Below are 24,337 nucleotides of genomic sequence, written 5' to 3'. Positions count from 1 at the left end.
AAACTGTAGTGCAGGCATTTTCTGTTTCAGAAATGGCCCTTAAGCCAAAAGCAGTACCGATCCGGAGGCAAAGATCACTATAAATGTATGCAAAACTTAATGTAAACACTAGGTATGAAGGTTTATGTCTATAAACTGTGGCTGTGATTCTGAAAACCCTGTTCTGTAAATGCTGACTCTTGAATGTTAAAGCTTGTTTTTCTGTGTCATTCCCTTTGTCTTAATCCCAGATCTTTAATTTGCTCTTTAACCCTGAAATTTCTTGCTTGTTTCTCTTAACTTCTGTCATTTTAAACTATATTGATGAGTTCTTTAGCTGATGATTTGATGTTTTCTGGCAACAGTGTGAGTCTGTGTCATCCCTCTTTGCTGAATTATGTGGAAAGGTGCCATCCTTATGGTTGGAGCAGGGACTTGAGCTTCAAGATTCCTGGCTCTGGTGCTGACTTGCTGTCTGTGACTTTGTGCAAGTCAGTGGCTTCTTTTTGCCAGTTTCCCTATCGGTAAAGTGGGGTAATATTATTTACCCACCTCCAGTGAGCATTATGTTGCCTAAAGTTTATGAAGCGCTTTTAGGCCAAATCTTGTATGTATGTAAGTTGTTGGTTTTAGGAGCCGTGTCCGAGCTGCAATATTCAGCCCAAATTTCAAACATCCTCGTGTGTAGACCCAGGGTTTTGATTCAGATGCATTCCTGTTTTCTGTCAGATGGTGGTGGACATTGTTTGACAATATCTGGAAGAAAGTCTTCCGCATGGATAATAAATTCAGAGCTGGCTCTAAACTATTTTATACACTGCTGCCATTGCAGCATTACTGTGTAGCAGGAAATAACTAGCCAAAGTCAAGGAGTAAATTCTGCCCTCCGCTTCACCCGTGCAGCAAAGATGATACAAGTGTAATTCAAGGCAGAATTTGGACCATTATCTTGGATCAATTTGATAGAAGGTATGCAATGACCATACACACCAAGACTGAAGAGGCAGGCTCAACTCAGAATATCCATGCTTATTTTGTGAGTTGATGTCTCAACCTCAGCATTGTTTCATGTTGTGTTCCCTCTCTGTTTTTTATAGCTTTCAATATGATTGCTGCAGATTGTGACTTTGTGCTCCTTAGAAATAATACTGGTAGAGATGACTCTTTCTTCTTTCTTATTATATCTGCTGCAGATCTTGCTGTATTTTTACTGTCTCTTTCTAAATCACTGTCTAAAATATGTAGCAGTGCAATACAAATCATCGCTCACTTATCATGCAAACCTCCCAGGGCACCTTAGAATAAAATCAGTAAAATAAAAAAGAAAATCAACTTAATTCAGCCCTGAGTTGAATTAATTATTTTTTAAAGCAGTGTTGGAGTTGGGTTTTGGTTTTTTGGGGTTTTTTTTATATTTAGCTTCTCCAGTTTTGTTCTCTCTGTATCACATTTTTATTCAGTTTGATGCAAACTTGGAGAAGATATTGATAATTATCACTCTGACATTAGCAACATGTTGATAATGCCCACCTGCCCAAAAATTAGCTTGTCAGTCTCTATGGACCCTTTATTGACCAGGAAATGATCAGCTAGTGATAAACGATAAATTTGTTTATGCTGAAGTAGATGTACTTTGTTTGATAGCTGGAAAAAAAGTCATCAAATAACTAATAAAAGCTTTATTTACCATGAAGGGTTTTTTAAATGTCTGTCATTATCATCCCGGTTGCAACACAGTGACCCCGATTATCATGAAGCTGTTTACAAGGTTTAGGTTAATTGGATTTCTTAACTACTTCCCAGAGCTGTAAGGAGCACAAGTACAGTATGATGGAGTTGAAATAGTATAACACAGCCCATAACCAGCTCAGTGCATAGCAGCTGTGTCTGTCATTTGGTGTGATATATGTAACACCTCTATTTGTGCAGATGCATATAGCTGTAGCTTGCACTGTCACTGCACAACTACGATTTGTGTATTCAGTAAGAGAGGAGGTTTATTTTCAACAAGAGAGACTTTGAAATGTTGTTACTTCAGCTTGATAGCCAATTCATTTGTATTTTCATATGAAGAATCATGAATAAAATAGCTTGTGTGTTGCATGGGTGCCTGAATAAAAGAGACAGGAGGATGTACTTGAGTGAGAACAGGACAGTGCTTTTATAGGCTTTTCTTTCCTCTGCTCAAGATTCCTGCTTATTCTTAAATGGCACAACATTGCACCCTCCAGGTGCAGTGTGTAACTGCAGTTATGAAGATTGATTCGTTCTGTAAGGACTATGTATTTTTGGTAGAGACTCCTATATTCTCTTTTAGAGTCAGTAACCCTCTTTCTGTTTTGTTTTCAGGCTTCTTTAGGCTCCGAGAAACTGTTTTCCCCTGCAGCAAATAAAGGTAGGTGCTTTGGAGAAACACTTTCCTTTCCTTATCTTACCATAAGAACAAGCAACTCCTTCAGTGTATGAAACTACCAAAAATCTTGTGTGTGTAACAGGAATTGAATTTAATAGGAAGCCAGTGACTTCAATCTTGCCACGTAGTGTTGTCAAAAAGAACAACCTCACATTGTCACAGGCTTGCAATGGTTATGTTAATTTTCCCACCCACCTGGTATTAAGATGAGGCTGGTTTTTTTCCCCTACCAGATGGTAGACTTGTAGCAAATGTCTTAACGAGAGGGCTTATTGACGAAGCAGGAATCAACTTTAACTATAGCAGAGCTGCCACTCTGCTATAATAGAAGCAAATCCTCATTTAAAAAAAAACAACTAAGGAATATTTGTGTATCTATATTATTGTCTCAAGGATTCAAATATCTTTTCACCCACCAGCATGCAGAACTTTTATATCTATAGGGCTCAATCCTCCAAAGTGAAGTTTAAGGTGCTCGGTATATTGCAGGATTCTAGCCCGTAGCTCCCATTAGTATTAATGAGAGTTACCTGTGATATACACTGGGTGTTGCTAAGAGACGTGGCCTGTTCAGATTTCCTTTGGGAATTGTAGTAATACATTTTTAAATATACCAAGCCCTCCCTTTAGGACTCAGTCTGTCGGTAATATAAGGCTACTCTGGCTTGTTGCTCAGCTTCCTGTGGATAATCTCACTCTTGGTTGAATGCTGTGGACAAAAGATATTTAAGGAACAGTCTTGTAGAGAAGAGTGTTTTGTACAATTGAAAGCATTATGCTATGAATGGTTCTGCTCTGTCGTGCAAGAAGGCTGACATTATGGCTTTGTATACACTGCCAGTAAGTAACGCTGTTCTGCAGTGTTTCTTATATTGAACTACAGAATAAAAACCATTTCAGAGTAATGATGACTACTAGGGAGAGACAAATGCCTTGAAGGGGAAAAATGAGGCTCATTAATAAGAAATTATAGCGTGGAAAGGTTATTTCAAGAGGACCAAGAGGGGACTCGTTTACCTCACCACTGTATAGGAATAGAAGCTAGCCAAGAAAAGGCTTTTTGGTTATTACTTGTTGTGTGTGTCTCAGGCTGGTTCCAGACACCACTGGGCTGGCCTTTTTAGAGGCTGTAAGTGCTAGAAATTCTTTCTTTCCAAGTCTTGCAAACTTTAAATGGTAAATGTGAAAAGTGATGGTGAGTGACATTAGTACATTTACAGATGTTTTCACAAAATGATGCAGTCTCATAAAAAAAAAAAAAAAAGCAAAGGACTGTGGGGGGATGGACACCATTTGTCCTCTCTCTACCCTATTGTGTACCTTAGGTGCCAAACCTTGGTAAGCCCAAATCCCATACAGCTCGCTCTCAAAAACAAAACTCCAGGAGTCTGAGTGAAAATGTGGCCCAGTGATCTAGTTTAGAGGATTACATTCAAGTTTCAGCAGCTTTGTTGGTTCCTGCAGGTATTGAAGTCTGATTGGTTTTTTTCCCCTTGATATCTCAGAGCCACTCAGCAACATGAGTTTTCAGGTTGCTGTCCATCATGTGCCGGTGGCAGTGAACTTGACAACTTGGAGTCATCTACTCACTGGTGTTTCCATCACTGGAGCTGAAAATTATTACCCGTTTATTTTGCCATGGGTCCAGATACTACCAGGCTTTGGGAAAGTTTCAATCCAGATATGAATTTTGTGGCTCATCTTTAGCTTCTACATAGATCTTGGTATAGACACATGTCTACCAGGCTGTTTGCCAAAGGTTGAGACTGTGTGGGCAGACTACCTTAGGATTGGCATGGCATAGCATAGCAGTTGTATTGCAAGGTCAGGTTGACTAGCATTGATAGATCTATATGGAGAAGCTTGAACGGCACTAAATTCTGACTCTGGTTAATGTTACGAGTCCTGCTATACGATTACACCAGAGTTTTATCTCTCTCATATGCAAATTAAAGGCAGTGTTAAATGATGAAGCCTTTGTGATACCATATGGGCAGAGAGAAGGTGACCTTCAAGGACTGACATTTCAAACTCCATTAATAAGATACCAAAATTGACTTAAGTCCTAAGTGCGAGCAATCATGCAGGCAAAGGATTAGTTAAACATACAGTTTCCTGATTTGCACGCATAAATGGTGCAACAGGTACACACTTCTCTTGCAGGCGTTCACATTGTGCCCTTCCTTGAAAATCTGTGCTTCGGGAGAAGGGCGGGGGGATTGCAAGGGGTTACAGGCCCAGCAAAAAGCAATAATTAAAACTCAAGCCAGGTCACTGAGGGGGTGCACTTCAAGCATTGTTTTACCAAAGCTTGTGCTGCTCAGATTATGGGAGACCACCCCCTTTTTTCAGACCACTTTACGCACTCACTGCTTGTAAATTCTCAATAAGGTTTTTATTTTAATATAATATAATTCCACTTTTTCTTGTTGAAGAGCATCCAGAATTCTGTAGAGAGTAATCTCTTAGTTAGCAAGTTCTAGGTTATCTGCATTGTTGGCCTTTTTTACATGACTTTTTGTGGGGGGGGGAGTGCTGTTAAACACAGTAGGTCAGATTCATTCTTGATGTAACACCATTGACTTCTATACAGTTACATGAAGGATGCATTTGGTGCAGTAAATATATTAGTGTCATTCTAGTTTACCAACCGATTAACAACGCAATGAAGTATTAAGATGGGCAACTTTTACTTTTCCATGTCTGGAATCGTTGTAAAATGTAACTTTTTACCACCCTGCTCAGATTCTCAAAAGGTCTTAGGTGCTGAATCTTTTGTTTAATGTTCCCAGTGGTACATTTGTCTTCCCCTCCTTACAACAGAAGGCCATTGCTGCTGTGCCCCTCTTTTGACACAAGCTGATGTGTGACAACAGATGTACTATGTAGCAGTCAGCTTCCCTGGAACATTTGCCATTATGCAGGGGAGAGGAGGTGTCTTGACCCAAAGTGACCTCAGTGGTCACAGCTGTGAAATAGACTGAATTAGAGGACTTGGAGCTTCCTGGAGAGAGAGTGAGTGATTAAACACCCCACACAAGAAAATAGTAATGAAAAGTAAAAAGCGTAGAGGCCCATTTGTTCTGATACGTTATTCTTTTCATGTAGGGTTCTCCCAGCCAGTCAATGGTGGGAGGGCGGGAGGAGAGCTTGGCGGGACCTGAAAAAATAAAGTGCACAAGCAAGCTAGATCAAAGCTCCATGCTAGCCAGATGGATAGGAGAGACTGAGAAGAGGAAAAAGAGAAAGAGCTTCTGAAACAAATTCAGATTTGTCTGGTTTCAGAATAGCAGCCGTGTTAGTCTGTATTTGCAAAAAGAAAAGGAGTACTTGTGGCACCTTAGAGACTAACCAATTTATTTGAGCATAAGCTTTCGTGAGCTACAGCTTACTTCATCTGTCAGCTTGCACCAGGCCAGAGGAGCATTTGCCCATTAAACACCCATAGTGACCACAATCTGGCTGGTATTTTGACATTTGGGTGTTGAGTTTTTTAAGGCTATACTGGTGCACTGCAGCTACTGATTCACTTTTAGGCAAGTCCCTTGTTCATTGGAGGGAAATGATTATGTCCTGTGGTACATGCAGATATCCTAAGGGCCTTTCTTCTTGGTGATCCCCGGTGGTGCCCGTCCATGCAGTGCCAGCCCGGTGCCATTTCTTTCAGTGAGATAACCAGTAGGGTGCCAGAGGAACAAGGAGAGCTTTTATTGCCAATAAGCCTTGAAACCGAGATCCTAATGCTGAGAAAATTTGGGGAGATCTGAGTTCTCTCTTGAACCCAGCTCCTTCCTCAGCCAGCGGGAGTACTGCAGTCTGAATGGGCTTCTTAAAATAGATGTTTCTTTAGTGGATTTAATGCTGGTGAAAGGTTCCTGGAGAGTGAAACCCTCTGTCCCCAGAGCAAGCAGAGCATGGGAAGCTGCACTGAAAGCTTCTCCATACTGATCCCTGCCAATGTGTTTCAGTCCTGACCTGGAGCAATAACTCATGGAAGCGAAATGGGAATTCAGTGTCATTGTCCACTGAATCGTTGGCACCGCTTCCAAAGCTTCCAGCAAGGTTGCCAGATGTGGATTTGTAAGATGACCACCTATCCACTAGGAACCAGACTGAGCGCAGCACCACAACTTTGCACAGGGCCTGGAACAGCCATCAGGGATGGTTAGGAAGTCAGTATGAGCTGTGGGCGCTCAACATCTGCTGAGATCAGGCCCGAACTTTGAATTAGGCAGGCAATGTTGTCTGACGCATAGAGTACCTGACTGGGAATCCATGTTCCTAAGGTCTTTGTCCAGCTGTGCCACATACTTGCTGGGTGATCACTTAACCTCTGTGCCTCAGTTTCCCCATCCACAGAATGAGGGATAATACTTGCCACTCCAGCATGCTGGTAGGCTTAATTAATTAATGTTTATAAAGTGCTTTGAGATCCTTTGTTGAGAGGTTTTGTGAAGAGTATAGAATATAAAGCATTGTTCTTACTGTAATAATAAGTGAAAATAGGTTTGGTGGTTTATTTTTTTTTCTTTTCTCCATTTTTTTTCTCCAGGAAAAAAAATGCTTACCATACACTGTCACTTTTCATTGAACATATAGGCATAGAGCTCTGAAGTGCTGTCTTTCATCGTGAACTGTACGTGTCCCCAAAGCTCTAAAGCATACAGTCCGTGTCTTAACCCTTTGACAAGAGGGAGCCAGGCTTGTTCGGCACGCAGGCCATAATTGTTAGCCATGGGATGCACCATGACCACCCACTCCCATGGATTAATGCAACTTATAATTCTTTGAAGTTTCCTTCTTTTATATTTTGTCCTCTTGACCACAGAAGTGTGCCGTGGGCCAGCAAGAGAGATTTCTTGTTAAAAGACAACTCAGAGTCCTGACGAGCGCATCTGAACCAGAAAAAAGAACCCCTGTTCCTCTGAGATCAGTGCTGCATAATATTGTTGCCTTAAGGGGACTGTCTCTCCTTTTTCTCTTCTCTTTTCTTTTCTTCTTTTTTTTTTTTTCCTTCTGCACTAAACTGTCACACTAAATCATTTTAAAAGCTAGAAATACAAAATCTCCGGAGTAGGACAGAGACTGTCTCTCATTATGTGATTATATAAAGCCTTTTCCACTGGGGTCCCAATGTCACTTGGCATCTCTAGGTGCTACTAGGTAATAGAAATAATACACTGTAGAGCTTTTCACCAGAAGATCTTGATGTGATCTGTAGCATTAAGCAAGTCTCCCAATACCCTTTTCAGGGAGGTAAGTAGCAGAATCATGTGTGTAAAGTGAGGCCAGAGACGTGTAGTAAACATGTTCATGGTCATACACCAACTCAATGGAAGGGCCAGGAATACAGATACTAAGGGCTCTGCCATTGATTCCTCCAACTTCCTATTTCCCATTTTGTAAAGTACCCAGGCTTTGATGAAATTCCAGTGTTTTTTTCTATGATGCCTGTTAACCCTAGTCCAATAATGTTTGCAGCCTGAATTTAAAGGCGGTGATTTAGAGCCACATCTGCGAATGAGAAGCCACGTTAATCACCGGCAAGGAGGGAAATCTTTTAACAGAAGCCTTACTAGTAGTATAATACTTAATATACACTAGATGGCCAGACCGCTCATAAAGCCCCTCCCCACCGGTATTCTCAATGTCACAAATCTCACGTTATTTGGTGTTTTTAAAGCCCCAGCTCCTGGAGTTGTCATTACATGAGACTCTGTTTTGAGTTTTAAAAATAGTAAGTTTCTAGCCTGCTTGGTTACAAAGAAAAGTTTGATAATGTGACACTCCACCAAACACTCAAAAACCAGGTGGCCGTGAAAAAGAACTTCAAATGTATTATGTTTGAAAACCTCATTTTTAAGCCTGTCTCATGATTTTTGAATGCTTTGGGTGGCAATACTGGACACGCACCAGGATCTGGGATATAATTGGATCCAGCACCTGAACCATCCAAGGCCTCCTGCCTCTTTCCCTCTCTAAAATTTGTAATCCAATCTAACCACTCCTTGGATTAATTAATACATTAGCTATCGGGCTTCCTTGAATGTGCATGCATACATCCGTATATAATATATACAGTGATCCAGAAAGGAGGAGGACTCTTGGGTTTTCAGAAACCATCTGGGTAACCATGACAATCACACAGGTCAGAGCTACTGAGTCACAGTTTTTGAAAACAGAGTAAGAACAACAGCCGTTAAGAGTGGGGTTCTGCAGGAATCCTTGCATTGCTCAGGCGCTGGAAGGCACTCTGCAGTCTCTTTATAACTGATAATGCATCTGCGTGGGGGGGGGGGGGGTTGCTTGCCCATGTAAGGCTTATTTAATAGCTGTCTACACCGTGATCTCTCTCTCTCTATAGTGGGTCCAAGGAAAATGTCACAATAACATGGAAGAAACCATTTTCCAACCGCCACTGTTCAATTCACTGAGTAAAGCTCGACTTACATCAGCCAGAAATGTCATCAGGCGAGTGGGCTACGGAGAAAGGCAATTTATGATTTTAATATTGATACAAATTTACTGTTGTCTAACGCAATTAGGCAGATTCTGTTAGTACCATTTCTCTCCAGCCCCCCGCCACCCCCCCACCCGGTCAGTTAAGACAGCCACCTCCACTGTAATCTGCCAGGATAAAGCTTCCTTTGTCCTGTCGGGCTACAGCCAAGAGGTGAAAAGTTGAATTACAAACATTTCTAGGCCTTCTGGTTGGTGTCATGTGTGTTGTTTTGTTGTTTTAAGGTTATGGGGGTCTGTAGCTGTGTTCCTGTCAGTGGGATTGGAATGAATAGAAGCAATACTGTGAGAGATAAAACTGTGTTTAATTATTTATTTGAGTATTACAGACTGAAATTGCTTTTTGATTTAAAGCATACAAGCCATGGATATATTTTTGGAGTAGAGAGAGAGAGAGAGAGACACATACACAAGTACACATGCGCACACACACACAATTGCCTAGGGTAATGTAAAAGTCTATTTGCTCGACTGCCCTTCCTCCACAGGATTTGTTCATTTCCTTAAATATTTTAAATTTTAAATGCAGCTTTGTTAAATATTGTGGAGAGCTAACTGAATGCAGTGCCGTACCAAGAAAAATAAAATAAACAAAGTCATGGTTGTATAAATGTTATGAAAAGGATGGTTTATTTTCTTTAATTATAGTTTTTATTTAAAATAAAAAAAACTTTTAGCAGCAAAGAAAATATAACTGGCATATTCATGCATAAACTGTAGTGATTCACTAGGCACATTTAAACTTTCCAAGTTCATGTAAAAGTAGCTAAAGAGACCATCAGATTATAAATCATACATTTAAAAAAATAATTCCTACTGGCTACTAGTAACATTACTGAAGTTAAAAGATTTTTTTTAAAATCAGGTATGCTTTGCATCCTTTCTTCTGTTTGTTTACTTCTTGCATTTCTTTCTGGTGGAGCAATGAAAAAACAAACAGGTCAGTTTCCACTTTTGTTTCCAGTCGATTTCCGATTCTGATCTATTAATAGGGTGCTAATGTTTAAATCCAAGCCACCCAAACACAATGTCCGTTTTAATCGCCCCCCCCTTTTTTTTTAACTTTGAAAACACTGTCTATTTGTATTAAATTTTGTAAAGCTTTTGTTAACCAGAAAACTAAATGTTTAGTCTAAATCCATTAACTAGTGCCTCATCAATGTGAGACTGTCTGGAACCAGTGTGTCGGGTATGAATGCCCTTGGCCTTCTGAGGAAAGTCCTGATCCAATTCAGGTCTGTTCCTAGTAAAATAGTGTCATCCTTCTCTACTGCCTAGATACAATGCACATGCATTCTCTCAGGTTTCAGAGTAGCAGCTGTGTTAGTCTGTATCCGCAAAAAAGAAAAGGAGAAGTGAGCTGTAGCTCACGAAAGCTGATGCTCAAATAAATTTATTAATCTCTAAGGTGCCACAAGTCCTCCTGTTCTTTTTATGCATTCTCTGTGTGTGCTACACCATGTGTTCGTGATCTTTTTATAGATCTCTGATGTTCCTTTCTCTGTTCCCCTCCACCCCCATGCTTCATACTTCTATTTGGGAGAAGCAGTTTGAGATAGGTGACCAATATTAAGCTGTCCTGAGTTGTATAATAGCTCATTAGGGACTCCTGCAGACACAGTAACTGTGTGCTTCATGCAGGTCACTAGCATAGCAGAGGCCAGACCGACAATCGGCAAGTAATTTGACAAGACAGCAGGAGGGTAAGGAGGTGGGTTCATGGGGGAAGCTGGAACTGACCCTGAGGTCATCCTGCTTTTCCCTCTGAGCAATCAATGAAAGTGATCAGTGAGACCACCGTGTGTTCTTTAATTGCAAATGGATCTGGTTACTCTTTTGTGCACACAGCTGGTGTGGTCTGTAATTCCCAGTGAGTCACCAACCTCCAGCAACAGGGTCTTTATCATAAGCAGAGAATACCATTAGCAAGCTGCTGCTTCGCCCCTTCCCCCTGGAGACTTGAGGGCCCCCTCCTAATCTGGGGAGGCACAGGGTATGAGGTTGGTGAGCAGGATGCTTGCTATCCTGATCAATCTGTGTGGCAAGCAGTAATAGTTCATTCTCCACAGCAGTTCTGTAGTTGACATGCTGTATGTTTCGGTAATTGATTTTCTTATTAGCTTCATTTGAAATGTGTAAATCTCTGAATCACTAGCAGCAGCCTGGCCTGGCCTCTCCTGAGGGAATGAGGCAATATTGAGGGGGCATCCTTCAAGCCTTGAATGTTCCTGCCTCTTCATTTCTCCTTTAAGTCATCCTAGAGACACACACACTCTCCCTCTCCCTCTCTCTCCCCTCCCTTGCTGGTTGACAAGGGCTGGACACTGTTCCCTGCAGAGTATTTTAATGCTGTTCTGAGCTGGTCAGATGAATTGCAGCATGAGGACTTCCCTTCCCTTCCCTCCCCACTCAGAACTCGGACATTTCCTGTATACTGTGGGCTAGAATCTGTTCTCAGTTACTCCAGTGTAAATCTATAGTAACTCCATTGACCTTACTTGGCTTTATAGCAGTATAGCTGAGACTGGAATTTGACCTGGTATTTTTTTGTGTGTTTGTTTTTTGCCCTGTTTTTCGCAATGATTGTTTTTAAACTTGGCCAGTGTTTGTGCTGTTTAGAATTGAACTCTCTATCTTCATTTCATTTTAATGAACTTTATGGAAAAGTCCTACAGAAGTTAATAGGAATATAAGCTTTGTATAGAGGTTTTAAAAACTGTCCTGTAGAGCTTTTTAGAGAATCGTATTCCTGCTATGAGATTCTGTAGGACGGTTCCAAAGCTTGTGGAAAGTTTCTCATTCTTCATTCAATTTTAAGGGTTTTTAGACTAATTTTTATAGACCTCTTATTATGTTTCTGAAGAAACCTACTGGTTTCATCACTAATAAATTCTATAGGGCTTATCCATAAGGAAATAGTCAGACTTGTGGATCTCTTTCTCCTGTGAAATGGGTGTTACATTTCAACAGAGCAAAAAGTTAACAGCAGGGTGAGGTACAAATCCAAGAAAGCTCAGATAGAAAAAGTACATTTACTAGTAATGTTAAATGGCAGGCCTCTTGCCATCACAGTCCCTACATCTTGGTTGGGTTAAAGAAATGCTATTTTAAAAACATCATATCATTACTCCCATTGTTGGTTTTATGACCCCGCTTCCCACTCCTCCCCAGCCGTGGGTGCTGAAAGTAACCTTGTTTGTAATAGTTGCCCTATTGGCATGGTGAAAAACTGTATTTTTAAGATATTGTGTAGTGATAAGAAAAGGAGTACTTGTGGCACCTTAGAGACTAACCAATTTATTTGAGCATGAGCTTTCGTGAGCCACAGCTGTGGCTCACGAAAGCTCATGCTCAAATAAATTGGTTAGTCTCTAAGGTGCCACAAGTACTCCTTTTCTTTTTGCGAATACAGACTAACACGGCTGTTCCTCTGAAACCTGTGTAGTGATAGTTCACATGTTCCAGCAACCCTGAAAAAAGCCAGCTCTGCTTGTCCAATCCATCCAGGCATTAACATTGGAATTTTTATCTAATTAAATGAAAACGTCATTGTGTATGCAAGCATCTTGCTGCTTGTATCTTTCATGTGCAAGCCCAGAGCCGCCCAGTGACAGGTGAGTAGGCTGGAAAAGAAGTAAAATTATGTAATTGCCAGTTTCCTTCAGTTTCATTCTCTCTTTCATTTTGCATAAGGAAGGCTATTTAGATCTCAACTCACATGGTTTTGGCGGTAGCCAGACATCCATGAAACTGCATCTGCTGCTGCAGTCTCTGCTCACTCGTTATGCATCTGTTTGCATTCACTGATGATCCAGTACTGGGGGACTATGCTTTCTGCACGTGGCAGCCGGACAGTGTCTCCTAAAGAGGACGGCTTGTCCATTCTTCTGGCACTTGATTCCTTTCTCCTGTGACTTGCTTTGGGACAGACGAGGAAGAAATTTAGAAGCAGGCAGCACCAATCAAATCAGGTTGAGATTAAAGGTCAACAGGCTTTGCAATGGGTTGATGTTTGCACACAAAACTGCTCAAATTAACCTGCACCCTGGGAACCTGTCCACAAAGCACGGGTGATAGGAGAGGGCCAACCTCATGCAGACAAATAGGCAGCATTTTAGTTCTCTGTTCTATGGGGCTTGGCTTCCAAATTGAAGGGCTGTCTTTGTTCAGTTGACCTTTTATGTGGCCGGCCTTCTCCAGACACTAGTGATGGGCTCCAGGGGTGGGGGTTCTACAAAGCATCCTGACTGAATGAGTCTAACAATTGTGTGAACATTGAATGTTGTTATTTTTATTATTGAACCAGCGATTAAAGCCAGATAGAAACCGGAAACAGACAGCTAGAGTGTGACAGTTAAAATCTGTACAGATTGGTTGAATGGACACGGTAAAGTAGATTATTTGATACTTTTTATACCAATTCTGTGAGCACCCTGGACATTTTGGTTGGAAGGCTTCTGTGTTAGAGGCCAGACCCTGTCGCAGACTCTGGCCCCTTTATGCCATTCCAGCAGCATAAAGGCACAGTAAAGCTTCCCTAAGCAGACAGCTGTCTCAGGATTCCCCCCCAGCATAGGGGGACACCCCAGTTGGCATAAAGCCTGCACAGTCAGTCCTATATCAGCTCTATGGCATAGAGAGGGTGTCTCAGGAAAGAGAAGGAGCATGGCTCCAGCAATACATAGCAGCAGAGCGCCTCATTGCAGGTCACTGCAGCCAGGCGTAATTTAGAGCTGCTTTAAATTACACTGTGGTCTGGAGGTGAGCTCTGGTGCAGCTAAAAGTACTGGATTGTTTGCGCTGCTCACTTTTTCTTCAGGGACCTGTATTGCTTTCAGATCCACCCGTACTGCAAAATCTGAATTTGGAAATACCCCAGCAGCCCCAGTAGTTCAGGAGCATTGGATCCAGGTTTTTGGTTCAAACCCCTGCCTGCTGCAAACATTTCCTTCACTGAATGGAGGCAGCTACGATAACCTTTTTCTGCATCATTTCCTGTAGGCCTTTACTAAACATGCCACCCAGGTGTCCCTGTGTAAAGCTGCTTCTCGCTGAGTCTGCTTCTGTTGCTACTGGCAGGCTTACCCTGCCGTGCTCATGACCCGACTCTCCCACCACAGTGTGTTAATTTTAAATAAACAGAGTTGGTGGGTTGTGATTTGGGAGGGTTTTCCCATCAGGCAGTATTAGAAGTTCTGCAAAGGGAAAAGGCTCAGATTTGATTTGAATTCTCTGCCTCCCCCCCATTTTAATATGATCGCTCTGACATTGTTGTCGCTGAAGTATTGACTGGCAGCGCTATGATTCTCCTACACACAGGCAGGAGCTGCCAGCTCTTTCTTACTCAGCTAGCAATCAAGGCTATGGATTCTACGGTGCCAGAAGAGCTGTTGATCCAAAAGATTCTTAACATCTGTGAGTCATCTGTGTCCAAATTAGACTGAATTACCTCCCTTCTCCACACACTCGCAAAAATGTTACATTACCCTGCTGGAAAACATGTTAAATAACTTTTTGATGCAGCTGACCACTGTTGCAAACCATAAACCTATTTCAGTTAGCCGTGGGGTTGCATCTCCACTTCCAAGTACATTGAAACCCAGGATAAACACACCAGTCCCCCTCCACTTATAATGCATAAAAACATTGGCTTCCTTAGGGAGCACACACAGGGCAGTTGTTTTTTCCCTGCTCTGTAACTCGTTTGCTCTAGATGCTGTCGCATGCTGTCAAAAGCTGCTGTTGTCACAAGCCAACAAGGGGGTCCTTGTCAGAAAGCTCTAAACAGTCTTCTGTCCTGTCTGATAGTGAGACAGACACACACACACACACACACACACACACACACACAGACATTGTGCTAGGTGGGAAGAAGGTGAGAGAGCTTTGTGTTCCTGCCTCTCCCCTCCAATTCGCAAGTCAACTGTTAAATAATTAATGTGCCCAATGGGATGGAGGAAAGCAAAAGCTGTTGTGTGCCAAAGTTTTCTCTGGCTCCAAAAAGCACAGCTCATAGTGTATTCTGGCACCTAAGAGCGAGGTTTCTTCCCTCCTCCCTCCCGCCTCTATTCTTCCGTATGTATGCTGGACAGGGAAGTGGTGTTCCCAGCCCAGCGGGGGATGACTGTTATTTCAGACCAGCAACAGGGGGAAAGGAACAGCCTGTTGCCTGATTGATGTTTGTTTTTTGTGGACAGACACCAAACCTTCATTAGAGACAGGAGAGGTGGGAGAGCGAGGGAGTGCTCTTAAGGAACGATTGTGCTTGGACACAAAAACTACTCTGCACTTTCTTTGGCTTCAGCTGGACTGTTTTGGCCCTGGTGACTTTAAGAAAATATACACACCACACAGAAAGTTCAGTGAAGGCTTTTTGAGAGGGGGAGATGGGGAGGGTGGACAATCCAGTTGGATTTTACAGTAATTAGTTTCAAATATGCTGCTCATCTATTCTCTTTGGATTTCAGAGAGGAACATGGGATTGCAGGGCTTGGTTTTCTGCATAATGCAGTCCTCTCCTTCCCCCTCCAGTAAAGCTCCATTTTCTTCTATCTATAGATTCTAACATTCAGGTTGCATTTAAGTGCTGTTTCTTTGTATGCATCACATTTTAAAGCAGGAAATTATCTCTGGGTCAAAGAAAAATGCAGGAGGAGAGGAAGGGAAGCTATTAAAGAGACTTTCCTCTTGCCATGCACCTGGGATACAAGAAGCCATAAGAGACCGAACAAGCCAGTAATGGGTATAGCCGATTACTTTCCAATGTACTAATGGGGCGTAGTCAATCAAACAACAAATGCCTGTCATCCCTGCCTCTGCTTATAAAAGGTTTCAGAGGAACAGCCGTGTTAGTCTGTATTCGCAAAAAGAAAAGGAGTACTTGTGGCACCTTAGAGACTAACCAATTTATTTGAGCATGAGCTTTCGTGAGCTACAGCTCACTTCATCAGATGTTTACCGTGGAAACTGCAGCAGACTTTATATACACACAGAGAATATGAAACAATACCTCCTCCCACCCCACTGTCCTGCTATTACCAGCAGGACAGTGGGGTGGGAGGAGGTATTGTTTCATATTCTCTGTGTGTATATAAAGTCTGCTGCAGTTTCCACGGTAAACATCTGATGAAGTGAGCTGTAGCTCACGAAAGCTCATGCTCAAATAAATTGGTTAGTCTCTAAGGTGCCACAAGTACTCCTTTTCTTTCTGCTTATAAAAAGCTCCGACGGTACACTGGTGAAGATGACAGTGAAGTGAATAGAGTTACCTTGCTTGTTTGTAGAACAGGGCTAAGCCTATCTCTTAAACTTCATGTGGGAGATTTTCCAAAGCCCAAATAAAAATTAGGTACCCAGTTCCCACTGACTTTTCAGTAGCAGTTGGGCAAGTAACTGCCCTTTGTGCCTTTGAAAATCTCGCTGATTAATAATACTTGGCACTGACAGCACCTGAGCATCTCAAAGCGCTTTAGAAAGGTCAGTAAGGCTTAGGATCCACATTTTTCAGGTGGGGAAACAGGCTGCAACTGTTTGTGATCTTAGGGGAGTGGGGAATCCAGATCTTCTGATTCCCATTTCACTGTTCCATCCCTCAACAATTCTGCCTTCAGCCTTGTGTTCCGTAAAAGTTTTGGCTTTGCAGATGTTGCAGAATATGTTGTATTTGTTTCCACTGCCTTCACCTGTTAATATTTCTGTTGTCATAGGACCATAAAAGAAATGGAAAGTAAAGTAAAAGAAATGAAAAAAGGTCCATTAGATATTTTAAGCTTTATCTCCCTCGAGAAGACCGATCAGATGTTAAATTGGTACTTCACTAGATCACAGCCACGAGGATGAGTTACATGGTAGAGTAAAGGATTAATAAAACAGAGCCCTGAATTGCACTAAATGGTATTATTAATGTTTATTGAAACAATGGGAGCTGCTGGGGGCTATGAGCATGTTTAGAAGTAGGACCACTTAATTTGGGTTCCTGAATGAGCCCTGAGTCCTTTTGAAAGTCTAGCCCCAGTTTTGGGTGCTAAGCACCTCTGAAATTCTGCCCCAGAGACCAATTCTATTCAGCCCCAAGATGATAAATACACCAAACACACATGAGATTGAGGCTTATTTACTCTGTAGTCTTAAACCTATGTTAATAAGGTGGGTTTGTGTCACTAAGACTGTATATAGTTCTGGGCTTGTCTTGGGGAAATTATTGACGTGAAATATCAGACCACTGGGTAAGAATAAGAACATGCCACAGGTTTTCAACCCTTCCTCAGTAAACTGACTTTCTTTTGTTTCTGGATTATAGTGATGCTAATTTAGGCCTGGATCCTGAAAAGTGCTTATCAGCAGCATGTCAGAGTAATGGAGCAGTTGGCATTTGTGAGTGTGTTGAACCACTTCATGGCAGATTGTAAACAGGCTGCAGTGGGGCAAAAAAATAAACACTATTTCTAAAAGGCCTGTGAGTTGGAAGCTATGTGGGACAGTTTCCTTAAAACCCTTTTCTTTATGAATTACCTCTGCAGGAAAAGGAAGTTGCATTTGGAGGAAATTCAAGTCCCTCCCCTGGGGAGAGAAACCCATCATGAAAAAGGGGAGAGACTGGAGTCCTTTCCAGGTTTCATTTCACAGGAGGAAATATTGCTTCCTTTTAACTCTTGAACAAACAACTGCAGTGGCCACATCATAGGAGAATATCCCTTAGATCACATTCAGATAAGTCTGCATTCTAACGTTTGTTCTTGGCCCAGGAGCTGAACAACAACCTGGATTCTCTCAAGTATTCCTAGTAGAGACTTGGGCTCCCTCACCCTTGGCTAGGATAGGGAACGTATTCTTGCTGCTTGCATACAAGGATCGTAAAACATTGTTTTGGGTTTGACAGGAGTCCTTTTAGTTCTTGATCTTTGATCTTGGCCATTACTTTCCCTCTTGTCTTCTTTCTCTTCTTTGAAGTGCTGAACTGGCAGTAAAGAAGAGAGATACCTCTGTACCATAGCTATAGCTTGGGGAAGGAGTTGGGACTAGCCTATTAAAATGCAACAGTTCTCTTCCCACCTTTAGGAAATGTTCAGTCTTGAACTTTGTCATAGCAAACACAGCTTGCTGCAGCTGTGCCCCAGAGGTCATTTCCTAATTAAACGTCTTCACATGTTAATCATAATGCTATAGATTATACTAAGTTGTTTGCTTCATTATATTGGGTTGCTTCCCTCCTGAAAGGAGGACAGGAAAAGCAGAGAGAGATGTTTTAAAAAGCAATAAAATAAAACCCCGAGAAATGTTTCTTAGGCCTGGCCTCCTCACAGTTCTTAAGCCTCATCAATGCAGAAAATTTATGTCGGCATAGCAACATCGATCGGGATGAGAAAAAACTATACCTCTGACTGACATAACTTCGCCAACCTAACCCCCAGCAAAGACAAAGCTACGTCGACGAAAGTATACTAGTATAATTAAAGTGATACTGCTTTTGCCTGTGGACAAGCCCCTAGAAATTTCTGGAGCTTCCATAAAATTGAATCTCAGGCCTTCTGGATGGAGGACCTATTGGAGAAGATGGGGACCATCCATAGCCCATCAAGATTTGGGGCTGATATTGAGTTCATAAAACACCCCATCAGTGTGCAAGCTGAGATGTCTCTGGGAAGCAGAGAGTGCAGCTGCAAGAAGGGAGTTTATTCTCTCAGCCCTGCAGCTTCACAGCTCTGCGCTGAGGGGTCTGCTAAAGCACATAGAAGCGGCAGATGTGCCTAGCGTCCGGAACTACTCCCCCTGGTTCTTAATAGAGCTGCAGGAATAAGAATTTTTTCCCCCTTTTTTATTAAAGATGATTTTTCTGTCCTTTTAAAGGACTCAGCCACCTGTTCCAATTGCTCAGTGAGGTTTGTTTGAAAAGCCTGTCTTGGTCTTACAAAGAAAGAAAGAAAAAAAGGAGATGCAGCTCATTATACCAATAAGGATTGGTGTTTTGGATTCATGAGGGAAGAGCAAGAACAAAGAATACTATAGAGAGGTATTAAATGAGGCCCTTTTGTTTCTTGGCTTGTAGAGCGTAAAAATGCCCAAGGCATGAATGCTGCATTCAGATTACCCTTGAACATTTCAACGTCTGTTCTGGTATTTTATAAAATGAAGGTGAGGGGCTGAGTGGATGCCTAATACTGTACTAAGAGGGAAAGGGACCTTAAACTGACACACACTGAGCATCCAACACTGGTAAACAGGGAGTGTCTTGTTCTGCATTAATACGGAAGGAGAGGGAGAACTGTCTAGCGATTAAGGCAGTGTTTTAGACCCAGTAGATCTGGGTTGAGTTCTACTGCGTGACCTTGTGACAAGTCATTTAATCTCTCTCTGCCTCAATGCCCCACCTGCAAAATGGCAACAATGATGCTTACTTTCTGCCACCCTCTGTCTTGTCTCTTTTTAGATTGTAAAAGCCAGACTGGGACCATTTTATCCTTTGTATAAACGTCACCTGCCACAATGGAGGACCAGTCTTGATTTGAATACAAATAAATAGTAATAATAAATGCGTCCAGTACATGACAGCTGCTGCAGAATGGTCCTTTCCTCCCAACTATCACTGAGAGCACTTGGGAGTCTAGGCTGATTCTGGGGATATTCTGTTACAAAAGCCTGAGGACGCAAATATTCAAGAAAAGAAGGGAATAAATACCAGATCTCACAAATTAATTATTTTATAGTTTTACTTGCTGCTTTTCAATTGGCTAATTAATATAATAAGTAGGGCCCTACCAAATTCATGTCCATGAAAAACACGCCACAGACCGTGAAATCTGGTCTTTTGTGCTTTTACCCTATATTATACAGTTTTCACAGAGGAGACCAGCATTTCTCAAATAGGGGGTCCTGACCCAAAAGGGAGTTGCAGGAGGGTCACATGGTTATTTTAGGGGGGGTTGCGGCATTCCCTTACTTCTGCGCTGCCTTCAGAGCTGGGTGGCTGGAGAGCAGCAGCTGTTGGCCGGGTGCCCAGCTCTGAAGGCAGCGCCCTGCCAGCAGCAGTGCAGAAGTAATGATGGCAACACCATACCATGCCACTCTTCCTTCTGTGCTGCTCCCTTTAGAGCTGGGCGGCCAGTGCCAGCAGCAGCATAGGGTAGCAATACCTCAACGCCCCCCTACAATAAACTTGCAAAAAAAAAAAAACAACCCCACTCCTTTCTGGGTCAGGACCCCTACGGTTATAACATCGTGAAATTTCAGATTTAAATAGCTGACATAATGAAATTTCAGATTTTTTAAATCCTATGACCATGAGATTGATCAAAACGGACCGTGAATTTGGTAGGGCCCTAATAACGAACTAATACTCTGCCCCTTATTAGGAGTCAGAAGAATGGCTTAGAGTTTGTTTACTTCAGCTATCTAGCCTAGCAACTCTGCTGTCAAGACTAGATCAGACTCTTGCTGGTGTTCACACAAGATATGTGACACATTTTGAAAACAAGCATATTAATGTGGTGCCATGCTGGAGCGAACCACAGGCAACTTTCAGTGTCATCTGCAAAACAAAACCATGTGCACAATGGCATCACAAATCTGGACCGGGTGAGAAAGCATTTTGTTTATAGTCACTGGCATTATTAACCCTTTTGGGTCCATTAGTGCATATGTATTTCACACACAGAAATCCTGATGTCTAGTATTTAGGGTTTAATCTCCCATTTAAATTAGTGCAGGCAGTCGCTGTTAAATCTTTTTAATGTGATCAAGTGAACTTAAACTTTAAGAATATGTGGAATGGACAGTACTGGCCAGAGGCAGTCACAGTACAAGCAAGACACTGTTAGATTTCCATAGAAAAGTTCTACCAATACAAGTCATGCCTGACTGTAACGTCGCTGTTGTTCTATTCTTGAGCCTGTCCTGGGTGGAGACTATAAATTTCTAATTGTGGGGTGGTTTTTTAATGATCACAAATGTTTATTACCTAAGAACCCTTACTAATTTAGAGGCAGCACTTTTGCAGTATATTGCCAAATTAATCCTAAAATCGGAGAGCAAGGATGGGCCATAATAGATGAGATGGCTTGGTAATTCTAGCGCTCGCTTCCATGTTTACGATTTGGATTTGATTCCTGCCTGGAATATTTCTGAAGAATTAGTTCTGCCCAGTCTCAGCATAGGTTGGAGTACGTGAATGTCAGTTCCACCTTCACTTCAGAAAAAATCACCTTCCAAAAAAAAAAATGGAGTCCCAGTGAGTGAAAACTGTTGTCTTGGGTGCTGCCATAAAATGTCAGCCAACATGGCTGGCAATCCGTGATTGTACAGTGACTCCATGCGTTTTCTCACAGTGTGCAAGGATGCAGCATTCTTGTTGAAATCAGAGCAGCTGCGTACCATGAAACCATCTTAGTTTTTGTAGGGTTAGGAAAAAATGTCTGTGACAATGGGAGGGTTTATACCAATAAATAAATAAATAGTCTCTTTGTTCACATGACAAACCGCTGAGAGGAAACGTTCAAATTACTCTGAAATTATTATCTTGGAAAAAGCTCTAGGGGCCAAAACAACTGTTTTCCTGTTCCTTCCTTTCACTCAAAATTAAAAAAATAACTATGCATCAATTTAAGTTGAAGTGCTTGCTATGATTATACTTTAGCTAGAAACCTCTGTTTACAGTGTTCACTAATATATTGTAGCTTTACTTGGTTTACCAGTTGGGAGCACAGTTAGTATCATCGGAGCTCCTGCCTAATTACAACTCGGCATGCGTAGTTGGAAATAGGAGAGAGATTAGTGACTTTTTAAGACTGCTGCTTGCTAATTTCAGGGACTAGTTGGGGGAAGCCCTACAGCTCTGTGTGTTCCGGCGTTCTCCGTTGAAAAGAAAAGCCAAATAAATCAGCAGTTCAGTACCGTGGGTTAGCCAGTGAATATTCCGTTTAATAAATGCTCTTCATCCACACAAACAGCACAGATATCTTCCAAATGCCTTTGAGTACCCCCCAGAATAGGAATCAATCCCAAACCAGCAATTCCTGTAGAATTTGCAGTCCAGAGGTCCCTGTAAGAGCTGCTACTATGGAATCTGGCCTCAAGGCAAAACAGCAGAGATTAGCATGGAGAAGAGGGTATTTGAGATAAATGACAGGTTTCAGAGTAGCAGCTGTGTTAGTCTGTATCCGCAAAAAGAAAAGGAGTACTTGTGGCACCTTAGAGACTAACCAATTTATTTGAGCATAAGCTTTCGTGAGCTACTTCATCGGATGCATAAATGAGGCCAGTTCGCTGCTCTTAGAGTGATTGTTTCAGGCTCTCTGTAGATTCAGGCCAGCTTCAGGGCATCAGTTACGTTGACATTTGTGAGGTTTTCCTCCGTAACCATAAAGGCTGGAAACTTTTTTTTAATGGAAACAGGGATTAAGGAGTGTGACTCTGCATCAAGGGATAACTCCGTGGCTGTGGAATATATAAGGTCTCTTGTACTGTGCTGCTTTCTGGTGGCAGTATTTCCAACATTAGCATAGCCCCTCGAGGACACTACCCTTCATAAAAGGGGCCATATGGAAGGAGCTTTCCAAACTGCCTATAATGTGTCTCCTGTGTATGTGCTAGGCTTTGCTCATGATGAGCTACCACAATACTCGATATAAACCAAGAATAGGTGCCTCTTTCTGTCAGTACACTTTACTCCTCTTCCTCTTATGAGGATGCTTTGGAACTGTTCCAAAGGTTGGTCTTCTGTAGGGCCAGCAAAGATGGGAACAAGTTAACGGAAAAGGGAAGATTTTCATGAAGAAACTCTACAACCAGCATGTGCCAAAAGGGAGAAGTCCAGCATGTGATCACAATCCATCAGGGTTTAGCTGTTAGAAACTGAAAGCAAGCTCAAGCACCACAGATCACATATTATCTGCAGCTGGTACATGTGGCATAGCACCTTGCACACAACACAATAGCATCTTGTTGATCTTCATAGTAGATGCATTTAAAGGGAAAATGTACCCATAGCAGGCTTAAATAGCAAAAGGCCATCTGTGGCTTCCTAATGCTGTTTACAGACCTTTTCTGCTTCTGCTCTGCTTGTCAATAGCTGTGTTTATTCATTGCTTACTTGGTGAACTAAAATGTTGAGGCAGCTCTTGACAGGTTCCTTCCAGCACATCCTTTTGGAGCAAATATTTGGTTGCCATAGGGACCAAATCTAAAGGGCACACACCATTCAAATAAATGCTCCGTGATTCACAATGTGCAGCTTATCCCTTAAATATTTTAATTATCCTTGATGCAACTTTAAATATTGTTTTATGTATTCAGTCTGTTTCTCTCAATATCCCAGTTTTTTTAGGCCACGAGTCCGGTAGGGTCGAAAGCTGGATGATCACAGTGCAGTTACGCTGTGCAGGGATTTTATGGCTTCGGTTCACACAGAACAATCTACATCCCCAAATGTGATGTGAGGTGGAGGAGCAGTGCTCCTGCACAGCTACCGCCGCATCGGAGGAGGCAGAGGTGATGGCCACGGATCCAGGAACAGCCAAACAAGTGGTATTTGGCTGCTAATGAATATATGGAGGAGAATTGTGTGGCTCTTACTAAACTTGAGTGAGAGGCGTGACTACAGCTTGGCTGCAACTGAGTCTGTGCAGGGATGGGGGTAGGGTAGGAGTGCTTGGCAGCTCTGGCAGGGAAATGTCATTCTCAGCTACTGCTGAATCTCACGCAGTGTTTTCCCAAATTATAACTGTATTAGCACTAACCTGACAGCAATTATTGAACCACGAGGGCCGGCTTAGCATGCAAATAAGACGGGATTTTGCTAATTTCTACATGGTAAATCACTCCTTTTGGTTCCTGTTTGGCAAAGACAAAGTCGCCGTCCAGCACAGTTTCCCATTTTCACAATACCACTTATAATCAAAGCCATAAAGTCCCTGCATATCATTGATTAAGAAAGTCAGGCAAGTTACTGAACTTATTCCTTTCCAAATCAAGATGATAACTAAACTTAAACCCTTGAAACCTTTCCTTTCCCTTGCTGATGGCTCCCCTTTTGCCGCCTTGTTCTGAGTTCCCTGGCAATGATAGCATGCAAACACAATACAGGTCTTTTTCTGCAATCCCCTGACATCCAACAAAGACCACTGCGGATTTAAACCCATTAGAAACAATTGTCACACGCTTGTTTTCTTTGAGAATAGAAACCACAGAGTTCAGCACAGAGTCCCCTTGACAAAAGTGCAATGTGCTGAAACAGGGATTCTGTCAGACACAAGGCACATGGGAAGTCGCCAATTAATGTGGCCTGTTAGCTGTATCACAGCTCCAGAGGTAAGCTTTCCTCACTAGTGCATGCAGCCTCCCACACCAGAAGCTTAAAGTTCACTCAGAAGTTTACTCTGTGTACGTCCCTCTGAACTGTTCCTCGTTATTCACTTTTTGGATACCATGTTCCCA

The 24,337-nt window shown here is 42.1% G+C and overlaps 1 protein-coding gene across 11 annotated transcripts in view; it reads left to right on the top strand.

Moving 5' to 3' along the window:
* The window catches only part of FBRSL1 (fibrosin like 1), a 771,378-nt gene that overhangs the window by 696,494 nt on the left and 50,547 nt on the right, over positions 1-24,337 (top strand). For all 11 annotated transcript variants that reach the window (XM_048821199.2, XM_048821200.2, XM_048821205.2 and 8 more), the window contains one exon: positions 2,329-2,374. In XM_048821199.2, coding sequence (XP_048677156.1) covers positions 2,329-2,374 — 46 coding nt within the window. The remainder of the gene's footprint in view (positions 1-2,328; positions 2,375-24,337) is intronic.

This window comes from Caretta caretta, chromosome 15 (assembly GCF_965140235.1).
Source record: "Caretta caretta isolate rCarCar2 chromosome 15, rCarCar1.hap1, whole genome shotgun sequence".
Classification (NCBI taxonomy): Eukaryota; Metazoa; Chordata; order Testudines; family Cheloniidae; genus Caretta; species Caretta caretta.
The sequence above is the reverse complement of the archived record's forward strand: the minus strand, read 5'-3'. Positions and strand labels throughout refer to the sequence as shown.